The 25,958-nt window shown below is 40.5% G+C and overlaps 1 protein-coding gene across 2 annotated transcripts in view; it reads left to right on the forward strand.

The window, feature by feature from the left end:
- The window catches only part of CCDC38 (coiled-coil domain containing 38), a 66,152-nt gene that overhangs the window by 1,662 nt on the left and 38,532 nt on the right, over window positions 1-25,958 (forward strand). The window contains exons 1-4 of one of the 2 annotated variants that reach the window (XM_033220985.1): window positions 467-637; window positions 5,071-5,121; window positions 16,542-16,642; window positions 18,222-18,387. In XM_033220985.1, the coding sequence (XP_033076876.1) occupies window positions 5,085-5,121; window positions 16,542-16,642; window positions 18,222-18,387 (304 nt within the window). In that variant the 5' untranslated portion in view covers window positions 467-637; window positions 5,071-5,084. Of the gene's footprint in view, window positions 1-466; window positions 638-5,070; window positions 5,122-16,541; window positions 16,643-18,221; window positions 18,388-25,958 lie in introns of those variants that run through there. The other variant, XM_033220984.1, reaches the window with a different exon arrangement.

Here is a 25,958-nt window from a genome sequence, read left to right on the forward strand (position 1 = left end):
TTATTTTAATCCTGGTATTTGTCTTGCTGGCCAATTAAGGATTAGATTTCAGCCAATAGCATAGTTCCTCTCCTGACTTCACAGACCATGTACTTAAAGCTTGCAAGTTCTGGGTGAGTCTAAAAGAAATTATGTTTCTTTTTCATAGGTATTTATGTTTGTGAGTGAACTGTGCATCTGATTCACAGTTCAGGCAGACAACATTACCTGATAAGCTCCTGCAAACAGGAGTTTTGCAAAAGCAGAAAGGATGAGTGAATTTCTCTCCTTTGTTACTGTTCAGTGGTTATAGATGGATATGGATGACACATTTTTCCTTGGTAATAACCAGCATCCTGATAGCAGCTCTTATAAAGTACTTTTCACATTTTCTGACTCATATATGCTGACTCTTTAACCCATCCTTCCTTCCTCTTGACCTCCAGGTTTTTTTGTTTCTGTTTTTTTTGTTTTTACTTCGCAAAAGGGGCAGTCAGAAATGTCAACAGAAAAGTCCATACTAAACAGCCTGACGCCAGCAGTGCCTTAAAGGTCAAGCTGAAAGTAATTTCCTCATCATTGTGCTGTGCTCTGATCCGGTCAAAAGAGGCAGCGTGTGTCTAAGCAGGCCAAGGACCCAGTGGCTCCTGGCTTTTAGGTAAACAAAAAATTGCTAGCTCTGATCTCTCTACACCATCCAAGGACACAGTTCACAGCCCCTTTTCCTAGTATTTGTCCAAGGTAGGCGGAGAGGAGGTGGGAAAAAAAATGGAAGGGCATGGGGTCTGAGAGAAATGGTCTAAATCCTTATATGCATGTGAAGATAAACATTGCTTTTTTTCTCACATCTAGAAATTCATTTTTACTGGGTTTTAGAGGGGGTTGTTGCAAAAAACAAACTGCTTCGGATAACATCTGGTAGGCAGTGTTATTATTCATTTTATTTAGAGTTGGTTTAGAACATTAGGACTGGGCCTTATCAAATCCCACTCCTCTTTCCTCACTTTCCCTGGAGGTCGGAATGTTAAGAATCTACATGAAGCTGATTCAGGTCCCCCAGATTTGCACTGATATGGCTGGTAGACTCCTCTCCAACGACCAGGTTTCAAGAAATTTGATTGGGAGTTTCTTATGAAAAGTAGTTGTTATGCTTCCATTTCAAATGGTGGCAGTTGACAGAGTGGGCCAGAAAGAGGAGGGATCTGGACAATATTTACTTTGAGAAAAGTATACGGGATCACTTCTTTACAAGCTATGAGCAGGCACTTTGCATATATTATCTGTGTTTGAAACTTGCAGCAAGCCTGTAAGGAAGGTGTTATTATTCATACTTGATAGAAGATTCTATGGTGCATTAAGCGTAATTCTCCAGACCCAGAGAAAGAGTGAATAAGAGTCAGAGGCAGGAGTTAAACCAACCTGCCCCCAAAGGCCAGGGGCCTTTCCCTAGTGCCATTCCTACTACCCTTGCAATGACACTTGTCAAGGGACCTGACTCAGAGACCACATATAATTGTACAGCTATTAAAGGAATACAACAATTAATGAAATCAACCAGCATGGTGTTCATTTGAAAGAACAGTATACGTTGCACCCATGACCCTTTGGATATCTAATACACATCTCAAATTTCACATGTTCCAAAATGAGCCTCTGATCTTCCCAACTGCCCCTTCCCCCACTGCCTTCTCTGTCTCCATTTATGGCAACTCCATCCTTTCTGCAATCAGTTCTTTATCTCATACTTCACATCCAAACCGTCAGCCAATTCTGTAGGCTCTACTGTCAAAACACATCTAGAATCAAACCACCTCTCACCACTTCTACTGCTATCTCAAGGGATCGCATTATCTCTTGCCCCCCAGTGGCTATAATCTAATACATCTCCCTGTATGACCCTTTTCCCTTTCTACAGTCTCTTCTCAGCTCAGCATCAGAGTGATGCATTGTGTGGTTCCATTTCACTGAGAAAATGACCTCCAGGGCCCTAGTGATCTTGGACTTGTTGTCTCTCTGGCTTCACCTGGTGCTCTCCCCTTTGTTTACTGTGCTTAAGGCCACTGGTCTCCTCACTATTCTTGAAACACACCAGGCACATTCCTCCCTCAGAGTGCACCTCTCCATGTGCTTACACTCCCATAGCACTTACTATGCAACTGAGGCCGTCCAAAGGTTGGACATAGTAACTTACCTAACAATACCACAAGGTAGACACTATTTGCATCATTCCTCTTGAAAGAAGTGTGAGGGTTAAGGGACACAGAGAGTCTATGCTGTTAATCATTTAGCTTATGCCACCTCTAAAAAGGATGGCTGGCGGTTATACACCACCATTTTACATTCCTGGTATTTCTGAGCTTTTGATCTTTTTCATCTATTGGAAGTTGGATTTGAACATGTATTTAAGATGTGAATTTTCAGGCATTTGCTATGCAATCCAATTACATTTTCCCTCTCTTTTGGTACAGAGCCTTTGTTTAGCCATCATGCTATTTTTATTCTGCACAACAAAGACATCCACTACTTTAACATTTTTTCTGATTGGAAAGGGGACTTTGTAATCCCTTCCTAAGAATAACTGATTCTGGGCCGGGCGCGGTGGCTCACGCCTGTAATCCCAGCACTTTGGGAGGCCGAGGCAGGCGGATCACGAGGTCAGGAAATCGAGACCATCCTGGCTAACATGGTGAAACCCCGTCTCTACTAAAAAATACAAAAAAACCAGCCGGACGAGGTGGCGGGCGCCTATAGTCCCAGCTACTCCGGAGGCTGAGGCAGGAGAATGGAGTAAACCCGGGGGGCGGAGCTTGCAGTGAGCTGAGATCCGGCCACTGCACTCCAGCCCGGGCGACAGAGCAAGACTCCGTCTCAAAAAAAAAAAAAAAACTGTTCTGTTTTTTTCTGTTCCTCTCCCTCCCTTTTGTTCACGGACCCTTCATTCATCAATACAGGAATTCATGCATATGGAAGTATAGACGTATAACAACATCTAGAGACCGCTGATTACATTTACATGTTATATGAACTATATAAGAGACAGAATAAGAGCAGACATCTGCTCTTAGCAATTGGCTTAGAGGAACAGAGCATCCAGTTTTTCTGTGATTGAAAAAGTCCTTGAACCCATGGATAAAGATGCTCATTGCAGAAAGACTTTAAGGATAAAGGGAATGAGAGTAGGAAGGAGAGTGAATTTAGATAGAAGGATCAAAGGAGTGAAAATGTGACAAGAAAGAGGTGATCAGAATCTTAAGAGTGGAGATGAGAACAGAGTGTAAAATTAAGAAAATCTATAAATCTTTAGTATTAGCCATCCAAATTCCAAATACTCATCAACCACAGGTTGTCACCAATTTTTTACCAATCTTTCTTTTCCACCTGTGAGAATGAATGTAATGCCTGTGAAAAAATGTTGGGTCATTTGAAAAAGTATAATATCAATGTTACAGGTTTGTATTCATTTTTTTCTCTTTTATAAGTTTTAACATATTTTAAAAAAATCTTTGTTTCTATAACCACTGGAACTAAAATCAGATGCTAATTAGTAAATATTAGCACATAATAGTTCCCACTTACTGAGCTGGTCTGTAAGCCAGGCACCCCACTTGGTTAAATCCATTGCCTACTGAATCCTCAAGAAAGCCTTAAGAGGTGTGTCCACTTTATGAAACAGGAAGCAGAGGCTCAGAGATGCTGGGTAATTAAGATGTAGTTTCCATGAAGACAATGGTTTTTGTTCTTCTTTTTTGTCTTTTTAAAATTTGCCCCGCCCCTCACACGTAGAACAGTACCCGACACATATTATTTACTCAATAAATGTTTTTTGAATGATATATGAACTTGCTCACACATAAGTAAATACCAAACCAAAATTCAAAAATCAGGCTTCTCCAGAGTCTGTGTTCTGTATCATCTGCTGCTCTGCTTCCAGGATATTTAGCTCTTAAATATGGCTCTTTGAGATTCCTGAGGCACACATTTAAATGGGCAGCCCAAAATAGAATGTGTTGTCCATTGTTTCTGTTGTGGGCACACTTTTAAATACAAACTCCTGGGTGTCTTTTATCCCTAAAATGAATATATCTTTATTATTTTTCTCATTGTAAGAGTTACACCAGCTCATTGAGAAATTTGAATGATACTAAAAGTATAGAAATCAGAACAAGGATTAGAGTAAGGCCAGTGAAGCTCCAGCTTCAGGCACAAAATTTAAGGGGAAGCAAAAGCTCAGTAATCAAAATAAGCAATATTTTAATTCACTATTTTCAACATGTACATTAATGTAAAAAATTCACGATAAATGAAATAACAGAATTTTAAATAGAGACAAGTTCTGTAGGCCAGGGTTTGGGTGAGTAGAGTGAGGCACTGGCTCTCAGGGTCTCACAAGTATAGGGTCAGATACTGTCTGTATATACAACTCTGATATTTTGTTCATTATAGACTTTCCTGCATTTATTTGGAATTTTATAAAAATATATTGCATTAACAATTTATCATAATAACTGCAGGTTTTTTTTGTTTTGCTTTTGTTTGTTTATTGTGGCAATCCTTAAGTTTTGCAGCTAAGGTTGAGTGCCTCAATCACCTAACCATAATCCCACATAATCCCAAACCTAGTAAAAATGAGAGACTGCACCAAATCACATATAATCACGATTCATGTTTGATGAACAGCATTTCAGACACCTCTTAGATTTTTCCATGCATTTTTTAATCCACACTATCCACACTCTTTTGAAATGTTTTGTTTTTCAACCGACACCATGGACAGAGGTAAATAGTGACTACAGCATCATTTTAAGGGGCCAATTGGTAATTCATTTTATAGACGGACCATAGCTATTTGGTCAACTCTGTATTTATGAAATGATACTGAACAAACATTATTGCACATGCATTTTTGGCTGCTTGTCTGATTATTTTCTTGACATAAGATACTAGAATTGAAATTGCTGGGTCAAAGAGTGTGAGTGTGCTCACTGCTTTTAAAAGCTATAAGGACTGTTAAGGAGTCATTGGCAGTTGAATTTAGCCCTTTTATATGATATTCATAGAATTTTTTTTAATGTGTTTTTTTTCTTTCAACAGGGCCAGGCAACAAAATGTCCTCAAATTTATCACCAACACTGAATTCTGGAGGTAAAAAGAGATCAATCAATATATTCTTGTTTGGGCCTAGTAATGTTAGGCTCCATAGCAGATTGTGAGCATAAGAAAAGGAGAATGTTACACAATAAATATAAAATGTAATGAGTTTATAAACTACCTGCAGAGAAGATTCTGTTCTACTTTGTAATTCAAAAAAATCTTCAAATCAGAGGGTGCATTAAATTGTCATATTTAGCTAGATTGCCCCAGTCTCTCATGACATAAAACAATTAACTCAATTATTTGTCTTAGTCCAGGACATACATAACTAAACTTTATGAAAATCTGCCCTCTTCTTTCCTTTACCACCCTTTCTCATCTTACTCTTCTGCCTATTTTTAATTTTTATTTATTTTATTTTATTAATTTTTTTGAGTCGGAGTTTCGCTCTTGTTGTCCAGGCTGGAGTGCATTGGCGTGATCTCAGTTCATCGGAAACTCCGCCTCCTGGGTTCAAGTTATTCTCCTGCCTCAGCCTCCCAAGTAGCTGGGATTATAGGCATGCGCCACCACGCCCAGCTAATTTTGTGTTTTTAGTAGAGACAGGGTTTTACCACGTTGGCCAGGCTGGTCTCAAACTCCTGGCCTCAGGTGATCCACTCACCTCGGCCTCCCAAAGGCCCGGATTACAGGCATGAGCCATCATGCCCAGTCTCCTTCTGCTTATCTATAAGCATACAAGGAATAAAGATTTATTAGTATACAAGGAATTACAATTTTCACTTATAAATCTGACAAAGATTTAACATGTGGATAACACTAAGAGTTTGTAATAGGTAACAGGCACTCAGGTACTCTATAGGCATTCTCTTTAAAGGAACATTTGGCACTATTTGTATTTACAATGTAAAAATTTGGCTGCAAGTGACAGAAAATATAAAACAACGGTGGCTTAAACATGATAAATGTTTGTTCTCGCTCAGGTAAAGTCTGGATGCAAGCATTCCATATGGAGGTTCACATCAGGGGCCCAACTCCTTCTGGCTTGTTCCTGGGCTGTGTTCTTGGTCCAAGAGCGCTGCTTCCACACCAGTGATCACATCCATATTCCTGCCAGCCAGGAGAAAAGGGAAAGGCAGGGACATGCCCTGAAGTTGCATTCGCCACTTCTGCTGACATCCCCTTGGCCAAAACATAGCCACGTGGTTATACCTGCCTCCAAGGGAGGCTGAGAAACATAGCCTCTACTCTGAGTGTTCATTTAGGGTTCTATTCCTATAGAAGAAGGAAGAATGGATATTGGGGGTTCACTAGTAGTCTCTGCTCCACTACCATTTTTTAAAAAAAGCATTTGAAAGGAGCCATGTTGGGAATTTATTCTACAGATATGTATGCACAAGTGATTAAAAATGCATGTACAGGAATATTTATTGGAGCATTGTTTACAATAGCAAATGACTGGAATCAATCATAATATCCATTGGAAAGCGTTGGTTATATAAACTGTAATACATCCAGGGAATGGAATAATGGATACTAGACAGAGAGCTTCTCTGTCACCCAAGCTGGAGTGCAGTGGCACCATCTCGGCTCACTGCAACCTCCGTCTCCTGAGTTCAAGCAATTCTGGTGCCTCAGCCTCCCAAGTAGCTGGGATTACAGGTGCCCACCATGCCCGGCTAATTTTTGTATTTTTAGTAGGGATGGGGTTTCCCCATGCTGGCCAGGCTAGTCTCCAACTCCTGACCTCAGGTGATCTGCCCACCTCGGTCTCCCAAATTGCTGGGACTACAGGTGTAAGTCACCACACCCAGCCTAGTAATTTATTTTTTTTGATGACGTGAATATATATTTGCCGATATAAAAGGATCTCCTAGCTATATTGCTCACTGAAAAAACAAGATGCAGATATTAAAATAGTATGGATTGGATGATGCCTTTTTTAATTAAAGGATTTATATTACTTTGTCAAGAACTGTGACAGGGCTAAGATTTTCCTCTACTTGCAAATTAGTAAGTTAGCTTGCTACAGTTTCCTGGATGCTGACAACAGATACAAAACCCTTGGGTCAGAGACAAAAGACTTTATTACTCACAACACAACAAGCAGCATGAGTTTTGACATATTTGGTACCAGTACCCTAAGACCCATACCCTTCTTTTAAGATTAATACAATTATATATTAATAACATAATATGAATCTTTGAACCCGTCAGAACCCACAGACAAGGATCTTCACAAGAAATTACATCCTGATGATAACTACATACCCTATCCCTTGGCTTTCATCTCCTAAGCCAGGCACCATGTTGAAGTCTGTTTAGATTATTTCTTTACTTTTTAATTTGTATGTATAGTTTTATACTGTATATATGTAGTCTTAAAAAGCATAATTTTCATTTTAGTTTTAACTTTTAAAAAAGGATATCTTGTTGACTATCATATTTTAGAACTTTTCAGTTAACATTATATATATACATACATATTTATTTCAATTTTTTAAAAACAATTGTTTTTATAGACAAGGTCTTGCCATGTTGCCTGTTGCCCAGGCTGGTCTTGAATTCCTGGGCTCAAGCGCTCCACTTCGGCGTCCCAAACTACTGGGATTACAGGAGTGAGCCACCATGCCTGGCCAGCGTTATATTTTAAGATTCATTCATACTGTTGTATGTTTTAGATCATTCATTTTCACTGCTGTACAATACAACAAAATGCAAATGTACTATAGTTTACAGTTGATGCTTCTTTGGGTATTTGGGTTGTTTACAGTTATTGCCATTAGATGGTGCTGCTAATAAACATTCTTGTTCACATCTCCTGGTATACAAGAAAGTTTCTCTTGCATGTATACCTAGGAATATAGTTGCTGAATCTGACGTTAGCCGGATATCCGATTTCAGAAAATAATGTCAAAGTGCTTTCCAAAGTAGTTGTGCCGATCACATCTCTACAAGAAATGTATTAGAGATCCTGTGGAATTATATCCTCCCCAAACACTTGGTATTGTCAAATTTTTTAATGCTTTGTCAATCAAATGGGTGAAATTTGGATTTCATTATGGTCTTTATTTGCATTTCTGATAACTAATGAAGTTGAACAACTCTTCATATGTTTATTGACAGTAAGTGTTTCTTCTTCTGTTAACTGCCTATTTAATACAGTCTTTTTTCTATTTGTCTTTAGGTTGTTAGTGCTCTTTATATTGATTTGTAGTTTTGTAGATATGGCATATCCCAATTATGTCGTCTGTATGGAGTACAAATATTTTGTCCCAGTTTTAACTTATCTTTCACTTTGTTTATGGTGTCATTTGATGAACAAAGTCTTTAATCTTAATATAGCTGAACTTATCAATATTTTCTTGTATAGTTACTACTTTTATGTTTTTAAGAAATCCTTCCCTTGCAAAGGCCTAAATGATATAACCTGTAGGTTCTACTATTTGTTTTAAAGGCTTTTGGGGGACAATTTTATGCTTATTTCATCTGTAGTTAATTTTTGTATGGAGGTGGGGTAAAGATCCAATTTCCTCTTTTATTCCATGAGAATAACCATCTTCCCCAACTCGTTTTTTGAACAGTCTCTCCTTTCTCCATATGTGTATATGTTTCTGAGATTTCCATTCTAGTCCATTAGTGAATTTGCCTTTCCCTTTGCTGTAGCTCCGTAGTGATACACAGCAGAGCAATCTCCCCCTCCTGTTCCTCTTGGGAAGGGTTCTCACTATTCTTGTCTCTTTTTTTTTTTTTTTTTTTTTGAGACGGAGTCTTGCTCTGTCACCCAGGCTGGAGTGCAGTGGCCAGATCTCAGCTCACTGCATGCTCTGCCTCCCGGGTTTACGCCCTTCTCCTGCCTCAGCCTCCCAAGTAGCTGGGACTACAGGCGCCCGCCACCTCGCCCGGCTAGTTTTTTGTATTTTTTAGTAGAGACGGGGTTTCACCGTGTTAGCCAGGATAGTCTCGATCTCCTGACCTCTTGATCCACCCGTCTCGGCCTCCCAAAGTGCTGGGATTACTATTCTTGTCTCTTGATATTCCTTACTAGTTTTAGAATTTACTTATCAAGTTTAGACAAACTCCTGTGGGACTATGTACTTATATTACTGGGAATCCATTGATCATTTGTGGAGAATTGGCATTTTTATGAAATCATGTCTTTCTATCTACAAACATGACTCATCTCTCTATTAATTTAGATCTACTTTAATGTATTTTAAGATTATGTTATGCAGTTAAATCAATTTTGCAGTTTTTCAGTGCCTTTATATACTAACCTAGCTGCTCGGGCTTCAAATGTGAATACACCAGTATGATTGGAGACAGTGAAAGCCATGATTTCTAAAAAGATATTTAATATTGGTAGGTACTGCAAATATGATTTAAAAAAAATAAAATCAAGTCCTGAAACTACAAAAAAATGAAGAAACAAATGGAAGGAAGAAAGGAGGGAAAGAAGGAAGGAAAAATAGGTGCTTGAGGGAAAACACCCCATATGCAATCCATTAGGGAATTCTGTTTGCTCTCCCTTCAGAATGTTCTCAGAACCCAACCACTTTTCACCATTTAACTCCTGCCGTGCTGGTCTCAGCCCATTACCTCTTACCTGAACTACTCTGATCTCAACCCTTGACTCCCCTACTCCAAGTCTCTTCTTATCCAACTACAAAGTATTAAGTAAGTCAGACCACATTCCTTCTCTGTTCAAAGCCCTCTAATGCTTCTCTGGTTTACTGAGGGTCATTGCCAAAGTCTTCAAGACTGCCTACAGGATAATAAGCAATTATCCTTGCTACTACAGTCCCCCTGACCCCATTTATTTCACTCCAGCTACACTAGCCTTTCTTGAACACACATAAGAGATGATCCTGCCTCAGGACCTTTGCCTTGGCCATTGTCATAGCCAGTCCCTCTCTTCCTCAAATATCCACTTGACTGATTCTCTCAACTCCTTTAAATACCACTTGATCAGTGAGACCCATTCTGACCACTCTACTTAAAGTTGCTCAGCCCAGCCCTCCTATATTCTGCTCTATTTTTCCCACAGAACTTTATTACTTTAAAACATATTATAAAAGTTACTTTATTATATTAATGCTTATATTTTCTATTTCCAAACCCCCCACTTCACCTCAGTATAAGATCCTCAAGAGCAGTCATCCTTGTTTTGTTTGCCAGTGCAACATCAGTGCCTAAAACAGTACCTGGCACATATTTGAGGCTTCATAGGCATTTGTTGAATGAATGAATGAATGGATGAATGAATTAACGAATAAATAGAAGAATTAGGACAAGACAAATACAGTGTCAGTAAGGAGCAAGGCTAAGAAAGGAGTGAGACTGTGTGAGTGTGGTAGACAGAATAATGGCCCCCCAAATGTTTCCACATTCTAATCCCTGGACCCTGTGAATACATTATGTTACAGGGCAAAAGGGACTTTGCAAATGTGTTTAAGTTAATTACCTTGATATGGGAAGGTTATCCTGGATTAGCCAATGGGCCTAATATAATCCAAGAGTCCTTATAAAAGGAGTATCAAAGACAGAGAAGGTGATGTGACAATGGAAGTAGAGACTAAAGTGATGCACTTTGAAGATGGAGGAAGAGACCACAAATGAAGGAACGCAGGCAGCCACTAACAGCTGGAAAAAGAAAGGAAATTGATTCTCACCTGGAACCAACAGAAGTAACACAGCCCTATCAACATCCTGATGTTATGCTCAAAGGACTCATTTCAGACTTCTGGCCTCCAGAAGTATAAGAAAATAAAGTTGCATTGTTTTAAACCATTAGGTTTGTGGTAATACAATGAGGCAGAGAACAGAAAGGCTTCTCCCAAGGTTGTTAATTAGTAATGGCAGGGATTTGCAAGGCAACTTAGAGAAGAATATAATAGTAACAAAAGGGAGAGGATTAGAGTTTAGAGTTTAGAGTAGCCAGGATTCAGTTACTAGAATTTGATTTGTAGAACTAAGCAGACCTCTTATTGCTAAAATGGAGTATTGGAGAGAGGTTGAGCCTAGTGCCCAGTTTGCTCAAGAGCTGGTAGAATGAGACTCTTTTTTGAGGCAGAAGACTATGATTAATGGTAGAATTTGATGTACATTGCAGGTATGGGGTGCTGTAAGGGATTGAATGCAGACCCCAAAAGATATTTCCACCAAGAGCCTGAAAATGTGACATTGTTTGGAAAGGTGGATCTCTGCAAAAGTAATTAAAGTAAGGATCTCAAGATGAGATCTTCTTGGATTTAGGACAAGTGCTAAATCCAATTACTAGTGTCCTTATAAGAGAACAGAAAGGAAGATTTGAGATACGGACACTCAGAGGGGAAGGTCATGTGAAGAATGGAGGAAGAGATTGGAGTGATGGATCTACAATCCAAGGAATCCCAGGAATTTCACTACCAGAAGTTAGATGAAAGTCTTGGAACAGATTCCCCCTCAGAGCCTCCTGAAGGAACCAATGCTGCTAACACCTTGATTTTGAACGTGTGGCCTCCAGAACTGTGAGAGACTACATTTCTATTGTTTTAAGCCACCCTGTTTGTGGTAATCTGCTACAGCAGCCCTAGTCTTATGTGAGTAGGAAAGAAATACAGGGAGAAGGGTTACCTAGGGGCTAGTTCATGTGGTGAGTTTATAATATAGGAAATTTTGTGTAGCGGGTTGAATGGCAGACCTCCACAAATGGTTGGCCTTCCTATTCTAACCTCTGGAACCTGAGAATGTGGCCTTATTTGGGAAAAGGATCTTTGCAAATGTAATTAAGATAAGAATCTCAAGATGAGATCCTCCTGAATTTAGGGTAGGCCCTAAATTCAATGATAAGTGTCCTTAGAAAAGAAAAGGAGAAGGCCATGTGAAGTTGGAGGCAGAGGTTGGAGTTATCCAGCCTGTGAATGTCTAGAGCCATCAGAAGCTAGAAGTGTGGAAGGATCCTCCCCTAGAGGCTTCACTGAGAGAACATAGCTCTGCCAACATCTTGATTTCATATATCTGACCTCCAGAATGGAGAGAATACATTTCTGTCGTTCTAAACTACTAATTTTGTGATATCTTATTAGGAAACAAGAGGAAACTAATACACTTGGCGTTCAGAAATTTAATTTTCTTCTATTTCTCTGTAACTGAAATAAACTCAGCTTTGAACTTAGAGGGACAAAAATATCATCTTGTCAATTCCAAGACACTTAAACTTGGTCAGTAGAGATTTTAACTCAGGCTTTAAAGATTTTAAGACACTTGGGATCGGGCAGAATCTAAGTTTGTAGAGTTTCTCTTGGAAGAAGAGAAGGCTGATTGGGGAAGAGGTATCCAGCCCACCAATAACTCATCCCCTGGAGGACAACGGTGGCTCCATATTGGGATGTCTGGGGCCCAGCCTTGGCCTGGGGGTGATGGTATACAAGGCATAGGTCCACAGACTCGGGAAACACCACTGTATTAGCCAGAGCTCTCCAGAAAAACAGAACCAATAGGAAGGAGATTTGCTATGAGTAATTGGCTCATATAATTATGGAGGCTGAGAAGTCCCATGATTTGCCATCTATAAGCTGCAGACCCAGGAGAGCTGGTGACGTAATTCCGTCAGACTCAGAAAGCCTGAGAAGCAGGGGAACTGATGGTGTGAGTTCCAGTCTTAGCATAGCAGAAGATGAGATGAGATGTCCCAGTTCAAGCAGTAAGGCAGAAAAGAAGAGGTGACTTCCTAATTCCTCAGGCTTTTCTACTCAGACCCTCAAGAGATTGCATGAGACCCATCCACATGGATGAGGGCAGTCTACTTAACTGAGCCCACCAGTTCAAATGCTAATCTCACCTGGAAGTACCCTCACAGACACACCCAGAAATAAGGTTTAATCTGGGCACCCATGGCCCAGTCAAGTTGACACACATGATTAACCATTACAGGCACCCAGCCCCACGTCCTTTTGGGTCCTCAATCTCTGTTGCTCCCTCCTGGTCTCCAGCCTGCTGGCTTTGAGCATCCACACTTCTGCTATCCCAGAGTCCAGCTTCCTGGACCCACCTTCAGCTGTTTCTACTTCATGTTTTTAAGGCCTAAAATTTTATGTGCTGCCTTGACATATTTCAGCCTCACAGGGCCCCAAAAGCCTAACCATAAATCCTCCTGCTGTTGCCAAATATGACCTCCACCTACCAGGAAAGTCTCCCTGCCTGGCTAGTTCCTCTACCAACTGGACCAGCTGCATTCCACCTGGTCTCCAACCTAATGGTTTTCACTGCACTGTCAGCCGTGAAATTATTCAGACAAGTCAATCACATCCTCCTGTGGGGACCAGGGGACACCTCAGCCTTTTGTTACTACAAAGTTGCCTCCCACCACTGGTGATTCACTGTGCTCTTGAGTGCAATTCCCATGTGGCCCTGCATTGCAGGCAGCATTCTCCTCCCCCAGACTATGAGTATATATGACTTATAAATTGCGCTCAGTCTCATCTGTCCAGTGTTGGGTATCATGTGTTCAGCCATCTCATAGTATTTAGGATGGGGATCCCTCCATCACCATCAGGGTGAATAGGAGATGATCAGAGTACTCTATATTGAATCTAAGACTTCCACTCTGCAATTTTCTTTCCCTCTAACCCATGACTTACAGAAAAATGTGTCTGGAGTTTCTATAATCCCAGCCACTCCCACTTTCTATGCTAAATCCTTGAGCAAATGGCTGCTTCTCAGGTAGACTTTAAGCTCCAGTCCATTAATTCCTTAAACTTTGGTCCACTAGCTCTTAGCCCTGGATATATATTACAGCCACCTGGGGGACTCTGAAAATATTCCAGTGCTGATGTTTCCTTGACCAATTAAGTCAGAATCTCTGGAGTTGTGTGGAGCCAAAGAGATTCTAGTGATTTGGGGTGAGAATCATTGAGTTTCTTCACAGGCCCTCTGCTTGCTGGTAGGATGTGGAGTCTTTTTGTGAGGTTGAGGTGGACAAGGGATGTGGGTACGGGTTGGGGAATGTGTCCTCAGGAATCCTCTTCCTATCTCTGATTTAAGGTGTCAACTCCAAGCTCCCAGTATTCTTGGTCATATGGTTTGGCTCTGTGTCCCTACCCAAATCTCATCTCAAATTATAATCCCCACATGTCAAAGGAGGGAACTGTAATCTCCATGTGTTGAGGGAGGGAGGTGATTGAATCGTGAGGGCGTTTTGCCCCATGCTCTTGTGATAGTGAGTGAGTTCTCACAAAATCTGATGGTTTTATATAGGTTTGGAAGTTCCTCCTTCATGCTTCTCTCTCCTGCCACCTTGTGAAGAAGGTGCTTGCTTGCCCTTAGCCTTCTATCAGGATTGTAAGTTTCCTGAGGGCTTCCCAACTATGCAGAACTGTGAGTCAGTTAAACCTCTTTCCTTTGTAAACTACGCAGTCTCAGGGAAGTTCTTTATAGCATTGTGAAAATAGACAAATACACTTGACCTTCATTATTGATTTTGAACGCCAAGATTTCCATCCTGCCACATCCCAAGAATTAGAAAGTAAGAAATAAAGAAATAGAGAGAAAGATTTGTTTTGTCATATCAAATGTTATAAATAAAAACAGGAAGTCCATGCAGAAATTCAGCTGACTTTTCTTTTACTTTTTTAAAGGCCAGCCTTCATTTTTTATTAAGTGTACAAGTCCATGGTTCTTAGTGTATGCACACATATCTACAGCCAATTTTAGAATATTTTCACTAATTCAAAAGAAACTTGCATCCCTCAGCCATCAATCCCTAGGCCCCATCCACCCTCCAGCCCCAAGCAACCACTCATCTACTTTCTATCTCCATGAATATGCCTATTCTGGATATTTTATATAAATGGAATCATATAATGTGTGGTCCTTTGTTACTGGCTTCTTTTACTCAACATGTTTCCAAGGTTCATCCATGTTGTAGCATATATTGTATTTCATTCCTTTCTCTGGGCAAATAAGAGTTGCTTGTATGGAAATATTGCATTTTGTTTATCATTCATCAGTTGATGGATATTGTATTAATCTGTTTTCATGCTGCTAATAAAGACATACCCAGGCTGGCTAATTTATAAATGAAAGAGATTTAATGAATTCACAGTTCCACATGGCTCGGAAGGCCTCACAATTGTGGTGGAAAGTGAAAGAGGAGGAAAGTCACATCTTACACATTAGCAGGCAAGAGAGTGTGTGCAGGAGAACTCCCCTTTATAAAGCCATCAGATTTCATGAGACTTATTCACTATCATGACAGCAGCACAAGAAAGAACTCCTCACCATGATTCAATTACTTCCCACTGGGTCCCTCCCACGACACTTGGGAATTATAAGAGCTACAATTCAAGATGAGATTTGGGTGGGGACACAGCCAAACCATAGCAGATGTCTAGGTTGTTTCTATTTTTTGACTATTATAAATAATACTGCTCTAAATATTCATGTATAAGTTTTTCTGAGCACCTATGCTTTCATTTCTCTTTGGCATATCCTAGCAGTAGAATTTCTAGGTCATGTGGCAATTCTATGTTCAACTCTTTAAGGAACTGCCAGATTGTTTTCCAAAGTGACTGCCCCACTTAAACATTCCTTCTAGGAGTGTATTTGGGTCCAATTTCTCCACATGCTCTCCAGCACTTTTTATTATCTTTGACTTCCTTTTTTAAGACTCTCTAATCTGGGCAGAGGCTCTCCTTAAGGGTAGTGGCTTTATCTGTTGCTGTTGAAATGGTGATGTAAGGGTAATGGTGGTATATGTATAGTGGTGAGAAGAAACATATTAATATCTCAAAATTTTATCCTATTATTTTGGTAAAGACCTCCTTATTTTATCAACTCATTCCTCATGAAGCAGTGAGAGATATGTCAGCGCTGTGGGAAACAGACAGAGACGCTGTGGCTCCTACCCAGGAGATGTGGAGGCAAGGCTGTCTGCATTCTACTGTTAAAGCAAACTAAATATGGCCTGAGAAAGACCCCATACTTCTATATTTGAGTCCTTGTGAACGAACTGCTACCTAACTTAATAGGTAGACAAAATTGAAACCCTAACTTAAAAGTATGCCCTGTAACAATAGCTGAGTCTTGGCCTAATCCTAGCAGCCGTACTTCGACCACTGATACACTACTGAGTGTTCAAACTGTGTTCAAATAAGGCAGATGCTGAGCTGTAACCAATCCAGCTGTTTCTGTACCTCACCTGAGATTTCTGTACCTCACTTCCCTTTCTTTATCTATAAATTTGTTCTAACCATGAGGCATCCCTGGAGTCTCTGACTCTGCTGTGATTCTGGGGGCTGCCCGATTCACAAATCGTTCATTACTCAATTAAACTCCTTCAAATTTAATTCGGCCAAAGTTTTTCTTTTAACATTACTTTCTCAGAGACACCTGCATCCCATTCATTGTACACTGGCTGGTGGGAGACTTACTATTCTGGTCAGTAGAGGAAGGATGACAGAATTCATTCATTCATTCTTTCTTTTTAACAGATAAAGTAAAGGATGGTTCAATCAAAGAGGACAGACCTTATAAGATCTTTTTCAGAGATCTCTTTCTTTTCAAAGAAAATGAAATGGCAGCAAAGCAAAGGGTAAGGTTTAATTAAAATCACAACCCCAATTAATGTTAGAATCATATCCACTTATATATTGCTCTTATGAACTTTGCTGGGCTAAGACATGGAGTCAACTAGACACAGGTGGTGTGTGCCCCGCACCATGATGGGGAGACAGTGCGAACACAAACGACAGAAAAACATCCAGCTGACAGTAGGCACTGCGAAGATCGCCACCTAACGGAGGAAGAGAGATACATCACAGCAGTCCAGTAGGACAAGTATGGCACACTGTCCTTCATTGATTCCAACGCCCACATTTCCACATTTTTTAGATTTCTGAAATTGGTATCTAGCTTACATAGATGGGATGTCATACATCACTGGCCGTGAGTAAAATAATAGCACATCTTACAATAAGTGGCATCTCAGAGTGGAGGAAATACAGTAACAGAGGCATGCCAAGGAAATAGAGAGAAAGGGGTGTTCATCTTTGTTGATGAGAAGATGGAAAAAAGGGTGTTAGTGGTGAGGAGATAAAAGGAGGTGGGTCTTCAAGAATCAGATATGGATAAGACAATGTATATGTGTGTGCTGGGGAAGGAAGAAGGGATGAAAGTGGAGGAGGGGATGTTGTTTTCAAATTATGTGGTATGAAGCTAGATCAATGATAAGGCTAACTTTCCCACTATGCCTTGCAGAGTTAATCTCACCACTGGTATGGTCATCACACCTACATCGCCTGGTTCACATTTCAGTAGATTTACTTTCTTTTTTCCCAGAGGTAAAAGTTGATTACAGGACTCTGTCTACCCTAATTAAGATAAGGAAATTATCTACAAATGCTCAACAACAGACTCATCTGTATGTGATGGTTCCTCAGTATGTGTTGTATGGTTTTGTGGAATATACTTAAAATTAAATTAAGAGAAGATGAATGAAATCACAAGCCTAATTTTTAAATATCTACTGCAAAGATCCCTTTCCTCTCAAGTTTTTAATTCCACAGAACCAACCCTTAGAATTTCCTTTTTTTTTTTTTGACAGTCTTGCTCTGTCACCCAGGCTGGAGTGCAGTGGTGTGGGCTCGGCTCACTGCCACCTCCACCCCCGGGTTCAAGTGATTCTTGTGCCTCAGCCTCCTGAGTAGCTGGGACTACAGGCACCCATCACCACGCCCAGCTAATTTTTGTATTTTTAGTAGACACGGGGTTTCTCCATCTTGGTCAGGCTGCTCTTGAACTCCTGACTTCAGGTGATCTGCCCACCTTGAACTCCCAAAGCACTAGGATTACAGACATGAGCCACTGCACCCAGCCTGGAAATTCCAAATTTTAACTGCATTTTGAGCAAGACTAAATTGTGAAAATGAAGCTGAGAGGACATTTTCCAGTCTTGTATTTGTGATGTACATATTTAATGAAAGTTAAATGGTCTCAGCTTCATATGAGAAGGAAATTAAAACAACATACATTCCTTCAAGGAGAAGAACCTGGGGTTGTTGTTTTAAAGTTAAGATTTTTGTTGCAAATGTTATTTTCATATACTCTCACTAATTTTAAGATAACATACTTTGGTATATTAAAAATTCTTTCCAACTTTTCCACTTGGGCAGGAAAAACTTATGAACCATAACATGAAAGTCTACCAGAAAACGACTTTTTCATCCAGAGTGAAGAGTCGTTCATACCTGAGCCAACTAGCTTTCTACCCTAAAAGAGGTGGTAGGTCATTTGAAAAGTTTGGGCCAGGTCCTGCTCCGATTTCCAGATTAATAGAAGGTGAGTCGAAATTACTCTTTAAGAACATCATTTTGAATATTTACTATTAATGTCAGGTTTGGGAGCTTTGTTGGAGGGTGATTAAAACAGACAGTATGCTCTTTTATGTAAGGGAGTCTTAGTAAATGGGGATTGAGAGTTAGGAGAAACTCTATGTTAAATAAGAAAACATATTTTTCCAAGATGACTGTTACTCATTTTCATAACCGTCCTTCCAGGAAGACAGTTACTGCCAAAAGAATATAGTATTAAAGTTTGCAAAAGTGGAAAAAATATAAAGGTAATAACTCTGGCCATTCACACTCAGTTCTAGATGTCAAACTTAGAAAGTTTCTAAAGATAAAAAAACCTTGATATCCAAGCCATAGAACTCATGCATCCAGAATGAGGATGCTAATAAAATTAAATGAGCGTACCTGATGTTGCAAATACCTAATCCGGTTTTAGCGACCTTTGGAGGCAACATGTTAAAATACTGTAAGATGATAATTACTACTCAACAAAAGAAGGCAATCTGATTATCAAAGTATCATGGGGGTATCCTACTTGTCAAACCAGGTAGTACCTATAAATGAGGTAGAAAGTAATTTGAAGTTAATGAAAATAAAGCGATTAATGCTAGGATGATGGAGTAATAAAATCTTCCCCCAAAATGAATGTTTTCCAAATTTTTAAAATAAAAAGTTTAAAATAAGAAAGGAAGAAAGGAAGGAAGGAAAGGAGGGAGGGAAGGTGGGAGGTAGGAAGGAAGGAAGGAAAGAAGGGAGGAAGGAAGGAAAGAAAGAAGGAAGGAAGAGAGGGATGGAGGAAGGAAGGAAGGAGGGGAGAGAAGGACATACATCATGCTGTGATAACTTAAAAAAAAAATTTCTCTGGATCCCAAAGCCCATGCACTTTCTCAAACTGTAAAAAAAATTTTCAGAGAACAAGCAAACCACTTAGGGAAGGGCTTTAGATTCAATAATTAATGTAGGAAAAGGAAGCCATGTTAACTTATTCAGAAGAGCTTCCAGGTGCATATATAATTGTATGTCAAAGCAGCAAATGATAGGCAGCAAGGTGATGCCAGGGCCTGTACCACAAGTTCTAGGGCATATCTACATTCAATCACATGCCTCATAGTTTGCCTAGGTAGAATAGTAAACCTTAGGTCATCAAAAGCATTTACAATTACATGTGATATGTTTTAGAAAGAGTTACACACCAAGTGGCTGGTTTTTTTTTTTTTTTTTTTGAGACAGAGTCTCGCTCTGTCACCCAGGCTGGAGTGCTGTGGCCGGATCTCAGCTCACTGCAAGCTCCGCCTCCCGGGTTCACGCCATTCTCCTGCCTCAGCCTCCCGAGTAGCTGGGACTACAGGCGCCACCACCTCGCCCGGCTAGTTTTTTGTAGTTTTTAGTAGAGATGGGGTTTCACCCTGTTAGCCAGGATGGTCTCGATCTCCTGACCTCGTGATCCGCCCGTCTCAGCCTCCCAAAGTGCTGGGATTACAGGCTTGAGCCACCGCGCCCGGCCTAAGTGGCTGGTTTAAAAAACCCAGGACACTCCAGCAGTTCTTAAATAACTCAAAAATATGACTTTGCACATGACCCCATTCGACAGCATTGCTATTTAACAGAGAGGTTACTGGTCTCTTAAGAGTAGATGTCTTGGATTAATTTTGGGTATGAAGGGGAAAAAAAGTAAATGGCATAGGGTCAACTCTTCAAAAGGAAACAGTAAAATGGTTTGGCATCATCCAAGGCAATCTGGGCTCTGTCAGCAATGGAAACCAGGTTGTCGGTTTCTGCCGACTGCACAGATAAGCAATTTGGACATTTTAACTTAAAATATACAAGTCACCCTCAGACTGTATATCCAATCAGGAGCTGATTTGAGTGAAACCCTTACTCCTCAACCTTACATCCCCTGCCTGAATCCTGATTGAAAACAAACCTACATGAAAGCAAAATGAGCAAGCAACCACATGCTGGGAGGTTAGGTGACTTTATTTTTTGTGTATACAGTAGTGGCAAACTGCTCAGTCCCCATCAAAGAAATCACACGCACAACTAAGTGTCAGAGACAGATCAGTTCGCCTCCATGAGAGAAGTGCCATTTCCATCTTCGCACGGCTAGCAGCCTGACTCTGGTTTTGCTCTCAAAGCACAACACCTGGGATAGCTGCAGGACTCTCTGTTGCAGCATTGTCCTCAGATCTCTCAAACTGGTCTTTACACCCCCAGAGAGTGGTGGAGGTGCCGTCAGGTCTAGGAATGCTAGTGTGTTGGGCAGGATTTTTTATTCTTGGCCTCTTGATTCAAAGATCTGCCTGACAGCTAGAATAGCCAAAATGGGAAACTTATAATGAGTCTACTTAGGGTTGAAGAATAAAATTCTATCAACTCAGCCAGCTAGTACCATGTCAAATTAGGCTAAAATGTTGAATATGGCTCTAATATTTAGTAAGCTGACAGCACAGAGCTTTTTTGGATCTTGAAGTTTATTTTCAATTTGGCCAACCCATCAGAAGTGATCAAATGAAAGCTACAGTAAGCAGTTTCATTCTTTTCTTAAAAATGTTTGAGTAAATGGAAACTGAATCTAATCAAGCAAATATGAGGATTGAAGACCATGTTCAATAACACCATGAGGATACATTATGTCAGATCCATTACATGGGAAATTCTACAGATAAATGGACCTCATTTCTTGAACAAATGAATGGCATGGGAAAAAAAAAAGTTAGTGTGTGTAGGGGGTAAGGTGTGGAGAGCAGAGGTGGCTGTTATAGATTAAAAAGAGACTTTAGGATCCTTACCATAAAATGTTTAGATTTTAATTTTTAAAACTCCATAAAGGTATTTTTAAGACAACTGGGAAGATTTGAAAGCAGGCTGGGTATAAAATGACACTAAGGAATAGTTCATTTTGTTAGGGGTGATGGTGATATTACGGTTATAATTTAAAACTTTTTGGCCGGGCGCGGTGGCTCAAGTCTGTAATCCCAGCACTTTGGGAGGCTGAGACGGGCGGATCACGAGGTCAGGAGATCGAGACCATCCTGGCGAACATGGTGAAACCCCGTCTCTACTAAAAAAATACAAAAAACTAGCCAGGCGAGGTGGCGGGCGCCTGTAATCCCAGCTACTGGGGAGGCTGAGGCAGGAGAATGGCGTAAACCCGGGAGGCAGTGAGCTGAGATCCGGCCACTGTACTCCAGCCTGGGCGACAGAGCCAGACTCCATCTCAAAAACAAACAAACAAACAAAAAAAGAAAACAAAACAACAACAACAACAAAAAAAAACTAGCCGGGCGAGGTGGTGGCGCCTGTAGTCCCAGCTACCCGGGAGGCTGAGGCAGGAGAATGGCGTGAACCTGGGAGGCGGAGCTTGCAGTGAGCTGAGATCCGGCCACAGCACTCCAACCTGGGTGATAGAGCAAGACTCCGTCTCAAAAAATAAATAAATAAATAAATAAAATAAAAATAAAATTTTTTATCTGCTAGAGTTACATATTAAAATATTTATAGATGAAATGATACAAAGGCTTGAATTTGCTTTGAAATACTCCAGTGAGGGAGATATTAAGGAGGGTGGCAATAAATGAGACAAGATTGGTAAAATGTCAATAATGTTGAAGTAGGTGACAGGTACATGGGGGAACATTATATGGCTCTCTGCTTTGAATGTCAGTGATTCCCGTAATATAAAGTATTTTTGTTTGGTTTTGTTTTTGAGGCAGAGTCTTGCTCTGTCACCTAGGCTGAAGTGCAGTGGTGCAATCTTGGCTCACTGCAACCTCTGTCTCTCGGGTTTAAGCAATTCTCATGCCTCAGCCTCCGAGTAGCTGGGACTACAAGCGCATGCCACCACACCTGGCTAATTCTTTGTATTTTAGTAGAGACAGGTTTTTGCCATGTTGGCCAGGGTGGTCTTGAACTCCTGGCCTCAAGTAATCCACCCACGTTGGTCTCCCAAAGTGCTGGGATTGGATGTGAGGGCGATCTGGCTGTGACATCTGTCACCCCATTGATCACCAGAATTGATTTGGCCGACGTGGCTAGCTAGGCGGGTGTCTCATTCCTCCCTCACCCCTCCATGTGCATCCCTCCCAAAGCTGCGCCCTCAGTCAAAGAGGACAACCATCCCCGACAGGGGAGGACCGGTCTTCCGTCAAGGGCATAGGAAGCTGCACTCCCCTGCTAACACCTCTAAACAAGCTCCCAAACTGCTGGGTTTACAGGCATGGGCCACCACGCCCGGCCTAAAGTTTTAAAATCTATTAAAAAGACAGCTGTGTGATTAAGTGCTGACAGATTTCATATGTATTTTATTTAATCCTCAACAAAACATCGTTAAATATTTTGGCCTCCTCTTTGTGTCTGATGAAAGTGGCTCACGGAGTCTGTCACTGATTCAAAGTCTCTCAGGGGGTGCAGAATTCAAGCCAAGGCCTGTCTGACTCCAAAGCTTGTCATCTGTTACCTCCCAATTAACATTATTAATGATCATAATAATCATTGTTACCATTATTAACCTTGAGAAATTAAATGATTACGCATCCCAATTGTATTTTTTAAATAATAGCCAGTAACAATTATTAAGAAATTACTGTGTGTTTTTGTAATATATGACGTCATTTTCCTCTTACAACACCACGATGAAGTAGTGTGTCTTCCCAGGCTTACTTATGCTTTGGTAATAAACCACTCCTAAATTTCAGTGGCTTCCAATAATAGAGGTTTAATTATCCTTCACTTTCCAACGTGGGTGCTTTTCACTGGGTCTTCTGCTGAAAGAACAGTTCCTGTCTGGGATGTTGCTGGAGTTACAGCAAAGGGAGAAAGGAGAGAAACAGGTGGTGGTTCTTGAAGCTTCTTCCTGGAGGCAACATAAATCCCATCCAATCCCATTCCCTGGGCTGAATCTGTCAACAGGCAAGCCTGACATCAACTTAGTGGGGAAACAGAATCCTCTCACAGAGAGGGGCAGCAAATATTTGGGAACAATAACATAATCAGCCATAGGCAGTATCCTCATTTCACAAATGAGGAAACTGAGGCATGGAGAGACGGTAATTTACTCATGTTCCCACAGCTAGTAAGAGGTGAAGGTCAAACGTGACCCAGGACGACGTGGGCCTCCTAGGCAGCACAGGCTCACAGGTTACTTGGAAATATTGTGTCCTTTCTATTTCTATTTGCATATTTTTGCTTTTATTATTACTTTTTGCGACAGATTCTCACTTTGTCACCCAGGCTTGAATGCAGTGGCATGATCATGACTCACTACAGCGTCGACCTCCTGGCTCAAGTGATCCTCCCACCTCAGCCTCCCCTCCCAAGTAGCTGGGACAAAGGCACACATGACCACACCTGGCTAATTTTTGTATATTTTTGTAGAGACAAGGCTTCGCCATGTTGTCCAGGTTGGTCTCAAACTCCTGGGCTGAAGCGATCCACCTACTTCAGCCTCCAAAAGTGCTGGGATTACAGGCATGAGCCACTGCTCCTGGCCCTGCTTTTATTACTATTTTTAATTGACCCCATAATAATCATGCATATTGATGGGGTACAGTGTGATGTTTCAATACATGTATACAATGTGCCATAATCAAATTGGAGTAATTAGCATATTCATCACCTCAAACATTTATCATTTATTTGTGTTGGGAACATTCAAAAATCCATTCTTCTAGCTATTTTAAAATATGTACAAACTATTGCTAGCTATAGTCACCTTACAGCACTATAGCACACTAGAACTTGCTCCTGTTGTCTAGCTGTACTTGTGTGCTGTTAACCAACCTCTTCCTATCCCCCCACCCCTATCCTTTCCTGCTTCTAGTGACCACTATTCTGCTCTCTACTTCTATGAGGTCAACTTTTTTAGCTTAGGAGTGAATATTTAAATTCTTAAATTTTAGATTCAGGGGATACATGTGCAGGTTTGTTATGAGGGTATGTTTCATGATGCTGGGCTTTGGGCTTCTAGTGACTGCATCACCAAGATAGTGAACATGGTATCCAATAGGAAGTTTTACAACCCTTGCTCCCCTCCTCCCTCCCTGCTTTAGGAGGCCTCAGTGTCTATTTTTGCTATCTTTATGTCCATGTGTACTCAATGTTTAGCTCCCACTTATAAGTGAAAACATGCAGTATTTGCTTTTCTGTTTCTGTGTTAATTCACTTAGGAGAATGACTTCCAGCTCTACCTGTGTTGCTGCAGAGGACATTATTTTATTCTTTTTTATGGCTGCATAGTATTCCATGGTATACATGCACTACATTTTCTTTATCCAGTCCACTGTTGATGTGCACCTAGGTTGAATCTCTGTATTCGTTATGGTTAACATTGCTATGATGAACATACAAGTGCATGTGTCTTTTTGGTAGAACAATTTATTTTTTGGGGGGTAGGTACCAGTAATGAGATTGCTGGGTTGGATGATAGTTCTATTTTTAGTTCTTTGAAAAACCTCCAAACCGCTTTCCACATGGGGCTGAATTAACAGTGTATTCCCATCAACAGTGTATAAGCATTCCCTTTTCTCTGCAACCTAGTCGTCTGTTATTTTTTGACTTTTTAATAATAGGCATTCTGACTGGTGTGAGATGGCATCTCATTGTGATTTTGATTTGCATTTCTCTGATGATTGGCAATGTTGGGCATTCTTTCCAGTTTATTGGATGTCACTTGTGTGTCTTCTTTTGCCTACTTTTTAATGTGTTTTTTTTCTTGTTAATTTAAGTTCCTCATAGATTCTCGATATTAGGCCTTTGTCGAATACATAGCTTGCAAATATTTTCTCCTGTGCTATAGGTTGTCTGTTTAGTCTGTTGATAGTTTGTTTTGCTGCGCAGAAGCTCTTTTGTTAAATTAGGTCTGAAATGCCAATTTTTATTTTTGTTGCATTTCGTTTTGAGAACTTTGCCTAGGCCAGTGTCCAGAAGAGTATGTCCCAGGTTTTCTTTTGGAATTTCTTTTTATAGTTGGAGGTCTTACATTTAAGTCTTGAATCCCTCTTGAGTTAATTTTTGTATATGGTAAGAGGAAGGGGTCTAGTTTCATTCTTCTACATATGGCTAGCCAGTTTTCCCTGCACCATTTATTGAAAAGGGGATCCTCTCCCCATTGTTTATTTTTGTCAATTTTGTTGACAGTCGGTTGTAGGTGTGTAGCTTTATTTATCGGTTTTCTATTTTGTTCCATTGGTCTCTTTTTGTACCAGTACGATGCTGTTTTTGTTACTGTAGTCTTATAGTATAGTTTGAAATCAAGTAATATGATGAGTCCAACTTCGTTCTTTTTGCTTAGGAATACTTTGGCTATTTGGGCTCTATTTTGACTCCATGTAATTTTTATTTTATTTTTATGAATGATTTATCAATTTAGAGACAGTGTCTTGCTCTGTCCCCCAGGCTGAAGTGCAGTGGCATGATCATAGCTCACTGTAACCCTGAACTCCTAATCTCAAGCAATCCTCCTGGATTAGTCCCGTGAGTGGCTAGGACTATAGGCATGCACAACCACGCTCAGCTCATTTTTTAATTTTTTTGTAGAGATGGGTTTCTTGCTGTGTTGCTCGG

The sequence above is a fragment of the Trachypithecus francoisi genome, unplaced genomic scaffold (genome assembly GCF_009764315.1).
Source record: "Trachypithecus francoisi isolate TF-2019V2 unplaced genomic scaffold, Tfra_2.0 Lachesis_group11, whole genome shotgun sequence".
NCBI classification, from domain to species: Eukaryota; Metazoa; Chordata; class Mammalia; order Primates; family Cercopithecidae; genus Trachypithecus; species Trachypithecus francoisi.